General features: G+C 53.7%; 1 protein-coding gene across 2 annotated transcripts in view; it reads right to left on the bottom strand.

Moving 5' to 3' along the window:
- The window catches only part of DGCR8 (DGCR8 microprocessor complex subunit), a 33,139-nt gene extending 20,722 nt beyond the window's left edge, over nucleotides 1-12,417 (bottom strand). Inside the window, exons 1-7 of one of the 2 annotated variants that reach the window (XM_030914106.1) lie at nucleotides 12,265-12,417; nucleotides 5,981-6,977; nucleotides 5,351-5,510; nucleotides 2,217-2,359; nucleotides 1,770-2,052; nucleotides 423-620; nucleotides 85-186 (exon numbers count right to left, since the gene is read on the bottom strand). In XM_030914106.1, coding sequence (XP_030769966.1) covers nucleotides 85-186; nucleotides 423-620; nucleotides 1,770-2,052; nucleotides 2,217-2,359; nucleotides 5,351-5,510; nucleotides 5,981-6,700 — 1,606 coding nt within the window. In that variant the 5' untranslated portion in view covers nucleotides 6,701-6,977; nucleotides 12,265-12,417. Of the gene's footprint in view, nucleotides 1-84; nucleotides 187-422; nucleotides 621-1,769; nucleotides 2,053-2,216; nucleotides 2,360-5,001; nucleotides 5,096-5,350; nucleotides 5,511-5,980; nucleotides 6,978-12,264 lie in introns of those variants that run through there. The other variant, XM_030914107.1, reaches the window with a different exon arrangement.
- Between the last annotated feature and the right edge of the window lie 1,454 nt (nucleotides 12,418-13,871).

Here is a 13,871-nt window from a genome sequence, read left to right as displayed (position 1 = left end):
AGTGGTCAGCACCTGCTTCCCCAGGCCTGACTGAAGTGACACCTTGTGATTCTTTAGGACTGACATGGGGAAGGTTAGACTTACCACATTCAAAGAAATTATAGACAGGGCGGACCTTGAGGACACGCTGCATATACTCATGCAGGATGCAGACCTCGGATTTCCCGTTGGGGTTAATGACAAATTCTGTGACAAAAAGGATCATCTCAGCAAGTGTGAAGCAGTGCCACAAGCTAGCACACAGCTTCCTGTTACCATGTCAGTAACTAGGGGCTCGCCACCATGAATGTGGCAGACCCCTGCATTCATGGGATAAACATAAGCTTTGAACGAAATGCAACTCATAAAACATGCCCTCAACACATCACATTAGAAATAAAAACAGAATCAGTCTGCTGATGTTAAAATGCAGAGGCTTATACCTTTCTTTGTAGGTGCATCTTGCACTGATAAAGTAATGAGCTTCTGATTGGCTGGCAAAATGGGCCTCTCGGACTCCGCCTGCTTCCGCTTCATTTCCCGATTGAATTGCCGCCGCTCAGCCCAAGTTCTGAATTTCTTCACAGTAACTTGCTCAAAATCAAAACGCTTCTCCAGGTAGCTTCGAAATTCCTCGAGATCTGTCCCAGATTTACCAGAGAACCAAATTACTTAACTTCCAACATAGGAGTCAGGTTCTCACAGCCCAGTGCGTGGGGCAGGCCCAGGTCATGTTACACTACTTCTCTTCCCCGTCCCTTTCAAAGTGGAGGGAAGCAAAGAATGAAGCCCTCCCTACAGCAGCTCAGATTATTCTGGCAGGTCCCTTCTGGATGAATTTCTGAGACGTTCTTTTACTACATTTGGGGCAAGAAGAATATAAAAATAAAAAGGAAAAAAGAAAGCTTAAAAAAGTCAGATGGCCTTCAGGACTTCCTCCCTGCATCAAAACAGGTGCCCGAATGCCAACAGCACCCGGGCTCCATGCGCCCGCCACCTCTGACCACCTCTTTTCCTTCTGGCCATCCTGGCCACCTCTGTAGTCAGCAACACACCCAGGCAGCTCCCTGCACAGGGTCTTGCATTTGTCACATTTCCTCCCGGGCCACTTCCCCATCCTCAGCAAGAGCCCCCATCACAGGCTCCTCTAGGGCACCCCACACTCCACGGAGTTATGAGACAGGCTGGGTAGTGATGTACAGACAAACAGAAACCTAGAAAATGGAAAGTGCTCTTTCAAAGTAATCCAGCAGGTGGGTTCACAGAGACCTGCCGCACCTGAAGAGAGAACTAAGACTTAAATGGTGGGACTAGGCTAAAAGACACGGAAGAGAGAATGGGAAACACCAGTACACATCCATCAAGCAATTGCAGGATTGAAGAGGGAACTGTCCACAAAATGGTGACAGTTTCCCAACACTGAGTCATGGATTAAAGAGGCTGACTGAGCTCATCAAGATAAATCAAAACAATGCCACATGAGCACATCCTACTGAAAAAGCAAGACTTAGGGAAAGATCATACAACCAGAGAGAAAAGGGCCCACTGCCAGTGCCAGCAGCCATCTCCCCAGCATGCAGGCCCTGCAGAGCCCAGGGACAGGAGCCTAGGGTGCTGCACCCAGGCAGCTTCTTGCAAGGACAGAAAGACAAGCCTTTCAGCCACATCAACAGTGGAGGTGCGCAGCCCCTTGCTGACAAGTACAACTAGGAACAATGATGGCCTTCATTAGAAAAACAAAGCTCATGGGTCCCAGGAGGCAAGAAGGGAAGAGTCCTTCAAAAACTCACCAACAGATTCGTCTTTGCACACCTCGACTTTGGCCTTCACCTGCCCCAGGGCCCCAGGGGCTGCCTCAGCCCCTAGTGGGTCTTTCTCATCTGGGGGCCCCGGGTCAGCACCCATAGAGTCAGGCTCATCCAGGGGAAACTCCAGCTCTGCAGATCGGCTCAGAGGCTTGACAGGGGACACATCCCCACTAGGGGTGAGGTCACTGCTTTGCTCCCGTTCCTCGTTGTCCTTCATTTTCTTATAATGCAGACAAGGGATGCTACTCAGAGGAGGGTCGTGTTTCTGTGGATAGTGAAATTGCAATATGGATTACAAGGACAACCCGAGAGTTTGAAACTCTGATGCCTTTCACCGGCCTCTGCTTGGCTGCGGTGCCGTGTGTGGGGATGTGCACGTTTTGGTCTGAGAACTTACAAGCCTAAAGTCACGACTGATGCCTCCCCTACCCGTATGCTTCCCGTTCCCAAGAAGTATGGCCTGGACCAGGTGACCACCCGAGACTCTCTGTGTAGGTACACTGGGACTCCAGAGTTATGGAATGTCATGATCCACCCGTCAGGCAGCGGTTCTGTAGGTGGGCGGCCACGACCTGCACAGGAAGACAAGAACATCCTATAATCACTGTAAAAACATTTGGAATTGTTGTCACAGCACCTCCCACACAAGAAATTCTTGGGTACTATGCATGTGTTTATCTGGGTCTTCACAAAGATTCGAAGTTCCTCTCTCCTTGCTCACTGCTATGCTTCTAGGCCTAGGACAGATAGCATGTGGCCTGAGGTGGGAATTTACACGTGTCAAACCAGCACATGAAGGAGCACAGAACAGGTCCGTGCAAGATACAAGTCCCAGCCTCAGCTCCTGCCTCCACATCTGGTAAGCACTGTAGACACTGGACTCCTCTCCTGCCTGCCTGGCTGTGGCCAGAGGCGCCTTGGGGCTGGGTGAGCTTTGCTAATAAACTGCATGGCTGTCAGCCACTGCTCCCAGGGACCAGGTGACAAGTCTTCATTGTAACTGAGCTGCACTCTCAGCAGCATACAAAACACTGCTTCAAATGATTCCGTTTCTAAGTCAGTTTAATGCACTACTCCCAACCCCTTCTTTGCTTTATAGGCAGTTGTGAGGAAGAGGTTCACGATTTATCAACCTGCCACCTGCCACCAGGCCTGACTGCTGAGAAGAGCATAAAGCAAAGATGTAACTAAAACTTAACTTTCTCACAGGTATTGGGAACAAATTAAAAACTTAGAAAGACCAGCCTAGGCAACACAGCAAGACTCCGACTCTACAAAAACCTTTTAAAAATTATCCAGACATGGCCAGGCACGGTGGCTCAAGCCTGTAATCCCAGCACTTTGGGAGGCCGAGATGGGCGGATCACGAGGTCAGGAGATCGAGACCATCCTGGCTAACACGGTGAAACCCCGTCTCTACTAAAAAAAATACAAAAAAACTAGCCAGGCGATGTGGCGGGCGCCTGTAGTCCCAGTTACTCAGGAGGCTGAGGCAGAAGAATGGCGTAAACCCGGGAGCGGAGCTTGCAGTGAGCCGAGATCGCGTCACTGTACTCCAGCCTGGGCGACAGAGCGTCTCAAAAAGAAAAAAAAAAATTATCCAGACATGGCCGCACACACCTATAGTCCCAGCTACTTGGGAGGCTGAGGGGGGAGGATCACTTGAGCCTGGGAGGCTGAGGCTGCAGTGAGCTATGATCGTGCCACTGCACTCCAACCTGGGTAACAGCAAAACCTCACCTCAAACAAAAAAATTAGAAAACAGAAGAAAGCAAATTAAATCTTAAAAAATATACATAAGGGGAAAGCCGGGCGCGGTGGCTCAAGCCTGTAATCCCAGCACTTTGGGAGGCCGAGACGGGCGGATCACGAGGTCAGGAGATCGAGACCATCCTGGCTAACACGGTGAAACCCCGTCTCTACTAAAAATAAAAAAAAAACTAGCCGGGCGAGGTGGCGGGCGCCTGTAGTCCCAGCTACTCCGGAGGCTGAGGCAGGAGAATGGCGTAAACTCGCGGGCAGAGCTTGCAGTGAGCTGAGATCCGGCCACTGCACTCCAGCCCAGGCGACAGAGCAAGACTCCGTCTCAAAAAAAAAAAAAAAAAAATACATAAGGGGAAAAAGGGCCAGTGACTCTCAGGGCCAGGTCCCCATCAAGTGGCCCTGACCCTGGACCTGACACCTGCACCCAGGTCACCATCAGGTGATGATCCAGGAAGGGAGTGTTAAAGGTCGGGGTGCACGCACACTGCGGGGGTGCTCTCCCCACGGAGTCAGGTCCAGATGGAGCTGCCTCCTGCCAGCTTTGGGCTAAGTCAGGAAAAGAAGCAAAGTGAATAAGGAGCCAGGCAAGAGACAGGCCACGGGTCTGCTGGGGCTGCTCCTCTGTGACTGTGAGTGGACACAAAGTTGGCCCAGCCACCTGAGGGAGGGATCACATGCAGCTGTCCATCTGTGAGCATCCAGGCATCCAGGCCAGAATGGCTGCTGACCTGTGAGCTGTGCAGGACGAACGTGGATTTACCTTCTGAATCAGCCTGCTGAAACTGCAGCACCAAACCAGCCTCCTAGAGGCCCCGAGGTCAAGCCTCCTGTCCCCAGCCCCAGAAGCTGAAGCCCCAGGTTTACCCTGCCTGCAACCTTCTAGCCCAAAAGCCCTCCTGCTTAACTGCTACCAACACGACATAGGCAGCAACATGTGGCACCTGGCATGGCTGACTTGTCCCCTCAATGGCCCAAGGAGAATGGCCATGTGCCACCCGCCCCTTGCTTTGCTCCCAGTCGCACCCTGCCACCTTCTGCACCTCAGTCTTCAGCCTGGGGTCTCACCTGTGAGCACGAGTCCCCGTGCATCTCTTCAGTCCCTCTACCAAGTCCCACATCTCCACCAGGACCCTCGCAGGTGCCTCCAAGCCACCAACTCCAACTCCCCCAACACCTGCACTACATCAACGACAGAGCCTCACAGCGCAACTCTGGGTGCCTCCCAAGTGCTCTCCCCACTGCCCTCAACTCAAAGTTGAGGAAGTGCCACATCTACCAGGGCACTTCCACCCTGCCCACCTGAAGTAAACGCACCATGTGTGGCCCAGAAGCCATGTTGTTAAACAAAAATCAGGTAACACCACTTGCTTCTGGTGGCTTCCTGTGACACTTGGTACAGAACCAGAACCTGGACCACATACTATCACCTGCCATCTCACTGTGCACCCACCTCTGCCCTTGGCCTCCACACCCTCCAGCTGATGGTCATGCTGGCTCCTGGCATGCACCAACATCTCCTCCTGACCCCCTCAGAAGTCCCCTCCCATTCCTCTGCACAGTGCCTGCTGCTCTGTGGTTTCCATAGCCCACACCAGAATCTGAATCTGGGTCATGCACCAGGACGTCCTTGCAACCTTACATCCTGTGTTTCCCTCCTCAGACATGACTGTCCTGTCCTCAAACATGCCTCCACCCAGCCCACTACCTGGTACCAGAGCTCTCTCAAAGCATTTCTGCTAAGGAAGTAACCACCCTTCCACTGCCCTGGAATACCCACCACTTCTGACCCACCCACGTACTTTTGAGCACTGTTTTAATCTTGGTCATCATCGGCTGCACACTCGTCTCTCCATCGGACGGATGGTCGCTGTCTCCGCCATATTTTTCCTCTGTTCGCCTCTTTTTGGGGGCACAAAGGCCTTCCTCCAGCAGAGCATCCACATCGTTGTCAAAGTCATCCTGCAAAACACGCTGTTCAGACACCAGAGCCCCTGGCGCTCATGCTCCTGCACCAGGAGAGCTCAACAGCATTCCTGAGAACAGACACAGAAAGAAGGTGCTCTCACGGGGCCTAGATGTGCCCTTAGGGTGCATGATCATCTGAAAAACAAACGGGATGAAGCTACCAGCTGACACCAACACGCCTGGTCCGGGGCACACACTGCCAAGGAGCGTCTCAGTAGCACCTGTTGCCTCAGGTGCTGGATCAGGGGTGCAAGGTCTATCCATGGGCCAAACTTTTCATTAGGAAACTTTAAAAATGTGGACTCCTTACATCTTTCTCTTCTCCACATTAACGTTATTCCACCTCAGAGACGATTTTGGTTTTGTTTCTTTTTTAATTTCCCTGCTTTCAAAAGATGCTGCAATTCCCAAATCTCTCTTTGGGTTTTGCTAAGAGCCCTCTAAAGGAGGGGCTGCCAACATACCTCGTAGGGGAAATTCAAGGCCTCTTCATCCACTCTGTCTCTCTGAACGATTGCTTTAGCCGTGAACCCGCCTGCTCCTTCTTCATCTAGCTCCAAATTGTCAGTAAAATCTTCTAACTCATCGAGCACTGCATACTCCACTCTCTTTTCCTGATCCAGCTCATTCTCCTCATCCTTCTTATCAGCACTCTCACCCCCTATGCCTACCCCATCACCAACACTCCCGCCAAAGGGACAAGCATGCACGTCCCCAATGACAGGGCTAAGGAGCAGACCGCACTCCGCCCGCACGTCGCGCTCTGCTCCTGTGTACAGCACCTTCCTGTCCTTACTCCTGCAGCTCTCGGTAAAGCTCACGCTAATCTTTACATCCTTAAGCAACTTAAGGTCAGGGGAGAACTTCCGGACCGCAGGTGCGTGCCGGGCGGTGCGCGGGCTGTGGCCACTACAGTTCGGGTCTATGAGGAGGCGGCCCTTAGAGAAGGATCCTTTGGAGAGAAGAGAAGCTCCGTAGAAGTTGAAGGGGTCCTCGGCAGGGAGTTCGGACTGTCCATCACCACCAGAGCCAACGTCCATTACCTCTGCACCACTGGACGTTTGCAGGGGAGGTGGTGGAGACTGCTCACGGGGCAGCGCTTGGAAGGGGCGAGCTCGGCTCTCCATCACCGCTTCTCCTGCGGGCCCACACGGGAGCGGAGAGGGGCTCTCATCTGTCTCCATATTAAAAGCGCTTAAGACTAGTTTACAAGACCAGAGTTTTACAAGCCCTCACATAAATCTACACAGCTAACATGCACAAGTCCGCTGAGACCCAGGCGCGTCCTGCCGCGCTGTGTGCTGGCGGCTTAGTCAAGCTGGCCACATTGCTCTTTTCATTAATGTAGACAGCTTTTAGAACCACTGCCTCAATTATTGGAAATCACAATGCACTCAGCTTAAGTGACTGGCGACTAAGCGAGTCTGTCTTCATGCCGGAGTGGCACCTTTCTTCTTCTACCTGCAAAGAAATTTAAAAATATCATCACAAAATGACAGAAACCTTCCACTTCCCTGGTACCAAGTTAAAAGTCAAGCACTGTTAACAGCACAGTAAAGGGCTTCAAATAATATTCCCTAAGAGGACCTTTTAGGCATCAGAACAAATTAACCTTACTTTTTTTCTTCAGAACCTGAATTATAACAAATCCAAAGTTAAATATTTTGTTAACTGCCCACTTTAATTCCTACTTCAGAAACACAAAAACTATATAATCATAAGGCTCAAAAAATATTTTAAAAATTTACACTAAACTCCACCACAGCATTCTTCTAACTCAGATAAGCAAGCATGCGGTGGGAGGCACCCTTTCTGGAACACACAGAAGCCACGTGGCCTCCCTCAGGCCACTGGAGCACAGCAATCCACTCACCTGCAAGGGCTGGGTCAGTCAAAGGGCGAGCGCGAGACCCTCAGCTCAACTCTGCGGCACTAGGGGCCTCAGAGGCATGGCCAGGCGCTCTGCTACTCAGGGACCCCAGGGCTCTCCTGGGCCCACAGGGTAGCACGTGGACGGGGACAGTGATGCAGCGTGCTGAGGTCACCAGAGGTGGCAGCATAGTTCTGTTCCCGATGGAGGAGAGGGGTGGGTGGCTGTGGGGAAGGGACCTGCCAGGATTTGGGGTGGGGAGCCACAAGAGACAGCTGGAGCCGAGGCACAGAGAGGCCTGGGTGCCATCTGCAGCCTGTTCCGCCCTGGGGACAATAAGGAGCCACTGAAGGTGAAGCGACTCTCATGCCACAAGTAGGCTCCTACTTGAGAGGGGAGACCCACAGCTGTGCCAGGCAGAAGCAACTGCACCCGAGGCACGGGGACAGTCCTCCAGGCCAGAGGACAAAGGTGTGAAAGAGGCCCAGGCAATGGGCCAAGAACAGTGTCACAGAACTGACCGCACTTGTTGACCCAGTGGAAGTGGACAGCAGAGAAAAGAGGGAACTAAAGACAAGGAAGGACAACCAAATTCCAGCATGCAGGCAGGAGCCTAGCGAGGAGAACGGAGGGGACCTCCAGGCAGGCTCTGAAGGTGCCAAGGCCACAACTCTGGAGCCATGACTGGCCCAGATACGGAAGGCCAGGATGCACTGAGGAGGTAGTCGCCAAACCCACAGCAGGAAGGCCACCTCGAGATGAGGGTTAAGGATGAAACTCTAGGAAGCTTTACTACAGAGGAAGCATGAAGAAAGGGACAACATGAAACAGAGAAGATGGGTCTGAGGGGGCAGGCGGAAAATCCTGCATCAGAGCAGGAGGAGCACATGCAGACACACGCACATGCACACTCCCAGAACGTGCATAGGAACACGCGTGCATGCACATGCATGCACACCAGTAAAGATGCACACATGCAAACCGCACTGCATGACATAACATCCTCCCAAGATTCCCGGAAAGAACAGGAGATGCAGACATCACGCATTTAACAAGGGATAGGGTATGGTGGCTGTACTTCGAAGGGGACACGACATGAAAACCAGAGACTAGTTTAGGTTTACTCAATACACTGAACAACTATCCACTTGCAATCTACTCTAAGGAACGCACTACATGGAGACAAGGTCACAGGGCCTGGACACACTGGCAGGGCAATGACCACTGTGCTGTCACCCCATTTCCTGGATTCTAGGATGTCCTAACATTTCTGAATCCAATGGGAATTTCACACAGTAGGTCCCGAAAGATGTGTCCATCAAAGGTGCTAAGGATCCAGGAAACATAGCACATAGCTAATAACTGACTATAAAGTGCCGAAGACGCTCAGGAGGCTGTGGACGGCAACCAGGCAGGCACGAGGAACACTAAGTGGGGTGAGGTCAGTCTCCTGGCAGCCAAGAAAGACCATTTCAGAGAACAGACCGAGGGGTCAATGCGCCCAGTGCCACAGATTACCAGTGCCAGACACCTCAGAATCTGGCAGTCCCACAGAGACCCTGGTGAGTCAATCGTGATTCTGGGACACAAAAGCTACTTGAAGAAGCTACAAGGAGCAGGGGATTAGAGACCAACAGTGTGGCGGAATGGGGAAGCCTGCTACCACAGAAGGAAAAGAAGCAGCCAGAGTAGACATTCCAAGCAAAGGTGCTAATAGGGGCTGAGCAGCGGCCCTGAAGAAATGCACAGCAGGGAAGTCTGGCGCCATGCAAATGAGTGAGCTCCTTGGGAAAGCAGGAAACCTGCCCGGTCCCAGAGCTCAGTGGTGGGCAGTCCTGGTCAAGTTCCTTCCTCCCCTCTACAAGCTTTCTCCATTCATCGCACACACACACCATCCTAGATGCTGCAGACACAAGGTGGACAAAACCCTGCTCTACAGAGCTCACATTTTAGCAGGGGTGATGGACCGCTAACAACTAAGAAGAGTATGTGCACTGTCACATGCCAAGAAGTATTCAAGCAAAAACAAAACAAGGAAAGCGCCTGAAGAAGGGGAGGCAGTTTTAGGAAGGGGGATCCAAGAAGGCCTCATGGTCTGTGTCCACGTGAAGGCAGAGGAGTAAGCCAGGTGGGTAATAGGGCTGGGAGGAGGGGAAGTTCCACGTGACACTAAGAGGAAACGCAGAGGGCTGGGGTCAGGAATGTGGTGTGGCCAGCTGGGGCAGTGTGCTGAGGGGATGTGACAGTGGGCCAGGTCCATGAGGGCAGATGGATCAGGGCTGGTCCTCCAAGGCTGCTACCAGGACTTTGGCTTTTAGTGAGAGAGATGGGCCACCGGATAGGAAGGCCCAAGCAGTGGCATCAGCTGATTCCAGGATAGTGGTGGCAACCAACCCTCAGCCAGGCCCTGTTCTAAGCACTTTTAAGCATTTTAACTCACCCAGTTCTCACATAGCACTATGAAAGAAAGGTTCACTCATGTGCTCAAGGTCGCACAGCTAAGAAGTGATGGAACTGCTTTACAAGCAGGCAAGCTGGCTTGCATCTACATCACCTCTGTTTTATTCCATCTTATGGTTTAAAAGAATCACTCTGGGCCGGGCGCGGTGCTTCATGCCTGTAATCCCAGCACTTTGGAGGCCGAGGCGGGCGGATCACGAGGTCAGGAGATCAAGACCATCCTGGCTAACATGCTGAACCCTGTCGCTACTAAAAAAACGAAAAATTAGCCGGGCATGGTGGCGGGTGCCTATAGTCCCAGCTACTCAGGAGGCTGAGACAGGAGAATGGCATGAACCCAGGAGGCGGAGATTGCAGTGAGTGGAGATCACGCCACTGCACTCCAGCCTGGGCAACAAATTGAGAGTCCATCTCAAAAAAAAAAAAAAAAAAAAAAAAAGGTCACTCTGTGTCCAGGCACAGTGGCTCACGCCTGTAATCCCAGCACTTTGGGAGGCTGAGGCAGGCAGATCATTTGAGGTCAGGAGTTTGAGACCAGCCTGGCCAACATGGTGAAACCCCGTCTCTACTAAAAATACAAAAATCAGCCAGGCGTGGTGGTTGTGGAAGCCTGCAGTCCCAACTACTTGGAAGGCGGAAGCAGGAGAATCACTTGAACCCGGGAGGCAGAAGTTGCGTGAGCTGAGATCGCACCACTGCACTCCAGTCTGGGCGACAGAGCAAGATTCTGTCTTTAAAAAAAAAAAAGAAGAAGAAGAATCACTCTGTGTCCAGAAAAACTATAGGTGGTGGATACGGAGTGAGGACCAAAGGTGACAGTAAAGAGACTTAGAGGTTCACCAGGTAGGCTGGGCCAGGATGTTAACTTGGAGGTGGTGGAAAACGGTCTGTGCTTAGAAATAGAAGGTGGGTTGACAGGGCCTCCTTAGGACTGCATGAAGGTGTAAGAAAGAGAGGACTCAAAGGGACTTTAGACAGGCCAAGGAATGTTTTGGCATGGGTGAAGATTTGAGTTTGGTTTGGATGTGGCTATTTGGCGCGAGAGTAACACACGGAGATATAGAAGAGATGGCCAGAAACACCAGGCTGGAGCCTAGAAGGGAGGCCAGGGCTGGAGCTGTTAAGACGTCAAGGAAAGTTGGCATTAAAGCCAGGAGGCTGGATGACATCACAAAGGAGGGGGCTACAACAAGAGAGTCTAAGACTGGGCAAGCCAGCCAGAAAGTACATTTCCTACCCCAAGGTCATGGTGAGACTACAAAACAGCCCCTGGGAAGTGCTCCACACAGTGCCTGGCCGCAAAGGGCTCAAAGGGGAGCTCTCCACCCATAGGCCTCCCCACTGCTCCAGCTGACCAAACACCGGATGCAAACCCTGACTTGCCAACAGGACCATCAGACAGGAACGGGCTCACAGCAAGCTCCCCTGGACCCCTGGCACGGGGAGAAAACCCATACACTTGGACAACACCTTTCTTCCTAGTCCACTTGCTGTGCTGGCTAATCGAGGCACTGGCTGTGACGGGCCAGCACCAGTGCCAGCGCCATGGATGCTGCCTTTTGGTCAAGTCTCTCCCGCTGCAGCCTCCCGCCCAACCCAGCGGCAGTATGACCTCATCCGTTCCTTTTGTCATCCTCCAACAGGCCTCACATGCCGCACTTAGAGACAACACTGGGTACCCCGCGCTGGCCATTCACTCCCTTTTGTGAATTAACTCCCTTTTTTTGGGCCACTCCCACAGCCAGGAGTCTAGTCTGGACAGGAAACAGTGGATCCTCGCCTGGTGGTTGGCCTCGAACAGTCGACAGCCATAGACGGGACTGCCGTGCAGGAACAAGGTACATGCAAGCATGCAAAAAGGCAAATCAGACTCCTGCCACAAGAAAGCCAAGTCCATCGGTTAACACCAGACAGACATCACTGTCAACAGGTTGCCACCTTCCATTTATTTCCGCCATGCTCATTGTTACAATAAAACCGTATCCCAATTATCTACGTGACACTCAACCCGTGAGCATTTGATGGACAAAAAGACTTAGGCGACTTCTTGGATTTCCCAAACTGTGTTAACGCCGGCAGGGTCCCAGGCGAGCACTGTCCCTGTCCACACCTTTCCCGCCTGAAGGCGATGCTAGGCTTCGGGCCCGCGGGGAGAGGAGCCTCTTTACCCAGGCGGACAGCCACTACAGTCGGCAACGCCTGGGCCCGGGGCCAGCCCCCCAGCCCCGGAGGGGTCCCCACCCCGCGCTCCCCACCGCCCGCGGCCATGTTGCCTCACAAAGGCCGGGCTCCGCGCCCCGGCCCCGCCCCGCCCGCGGCCTCGGTCCCGGAGGGAGGCGGGAGGGAAGGGCGCGCCCTCGCGCAGGCCGCAGCGCCCGCCCGCCCGCCCGCGGGGCGCCCCTCGCGCCCCGCACCTACCTGAGGCGCCCGCGGGCTGCCCGAGCCGCCCGCAGCCAGACCACAGCCGGGAGAGCCTCACCGACCGACCGCCGCAGCCATCTGGAAAGCCTGTCCAGGCCCTCCAGCCGCCGGGACCCGCCTGCCGCGCCGGGCGAGCGGAGGGCGGACCTTCGCGGCGTGCGGCCAATCCCCGCAAGCGGCCACCCCGCATTGGGGGAGCTGCGGAGCGGGCTGCGGAGGCCGCCAATCGGTGGCGCGTAGCGCGCGTGTCCGCGGCGCGCGGCCCAATAGCGTGGCCGCGCGGGCGGGACCAGACCCCCCAGGCCGCGGTCGCGCTAACAGTCGCTGCCCGGGCGGGGCTAGCCGGACGGAGGGCGGCGGCCGCGAGGAGCGACGGGAACTGGAAATGCCGGGAATGCCGGGAGCGGGGGAGCGCGGGAAGCGCGGGGAGCGCCGGGAATGCAGGGAACAGGGAGAGCAGGGTAAGCCAGGAGCGGACGCGCAGACGGGCCACCTTCAGTGGAGACTGCAGAAGAGACTGTACACACACAGGCGTTACAGGACCCGGTTAAAAGCATCACTGTATCAGACGTCATCATTTACAAAGAACGCGTGTGCTCAACTGTCTGGAGCTTTTTCATTTGCTAATACTATAACAGGAGATCCAAAACAGGGAGGGTTAGGCCAGACGCGGTGGCTTGCGCCTGTAATCCCAGAGCTTTGGGAGGTCGAGGCAGGAGGATTACTTGAGCCCAGGAGTTCGAGACCAGCCAGGCCAACATAGTGAGACCCCAGTATCTACATTTTTTTTTTTGAGACGGAGTCTCGCTTTGTCGCCCAGGCTGGGGTGCAGTGGCGCGATCTCAGCTCACTGCAACTTCTGCCTCCCGGGTTCAAGCGATTCTCCTGGCTCACCCACCCGAGTAACAGGGATTACAGGCGCCACCAGCACGCCCGGCTAATTTTTATGTTTTTGGTAGAGATAGGGTTTCACCATGTTGGCCAGGCTGGTATCAAACTCCTGGGCTCAATTGATCTGCCTGCCTCGGCCTCCAAAAGTGCTGGGATTACAGGCGTAATCCGAGCTGCTCGGGAGGCTGAGGTGGAAGGATCGCCTGAGTCCAGGAGTTCCAGGCTGCAGTGATCCGAGATAGCACCACTTTCACTCCAGCCTGGGTGACAGAGTGAGATTCCGTCTCAAAAAAAAAAAAGGAAAAGGAGGATATGAGTAAGTGAGGGTACAGCTCTTCCTGAGACTAACTTTCCTGTCAATAAATGTGGAAGGAATAGTGGAAATAGAAAAATTTCCCATTAGGTAGCCACCCCAATAATAGCTGCTGCAGACGAAAATCTTGAGTGATAAAAATAGTGAGCCGGGCCCTGTGGCTCAGGCCTGTAATCCCAGCACTTTGAGAGGCCGAGGCAGGCGGATCACCTGAGCTCAGGAGTTCGACACTAGCCTGGGCAACGTGGCGAAACCTTGTCCCTTGTCTCTACTAAAAATACAAAAAGTAGCCAGGCGTGGTGGCGGGGCGCCTGTAATCCCAGCTACTCGGGAGGCTGAGGCAGGAGAATCGCTTGAACCTGGGAGGTGGAGGTTGCAATGAGCTGAGATTGCACTCCAG

The sequence above is a fragment of the Rhinopithecus roxellana genome, chromosome 13, assembly GCF_007565055.1.
Source record: "Rhinopithecus roxellana isolate Shanxi Qingling chromosome 13, ASM756505v1, whole genome shotgun sequence".
Taxonomy (NCBI): Eukaryota; Metazoa; Chordata; class Mammalia; order Primates; family Cercopithecidae; genus Rhinopithecus; species Rhinopithecus roxellana.
Note: the sequence above shows the minus strand (reverse complement) of the source record. Positions and strands in the feature narration are given on the sequence as shown.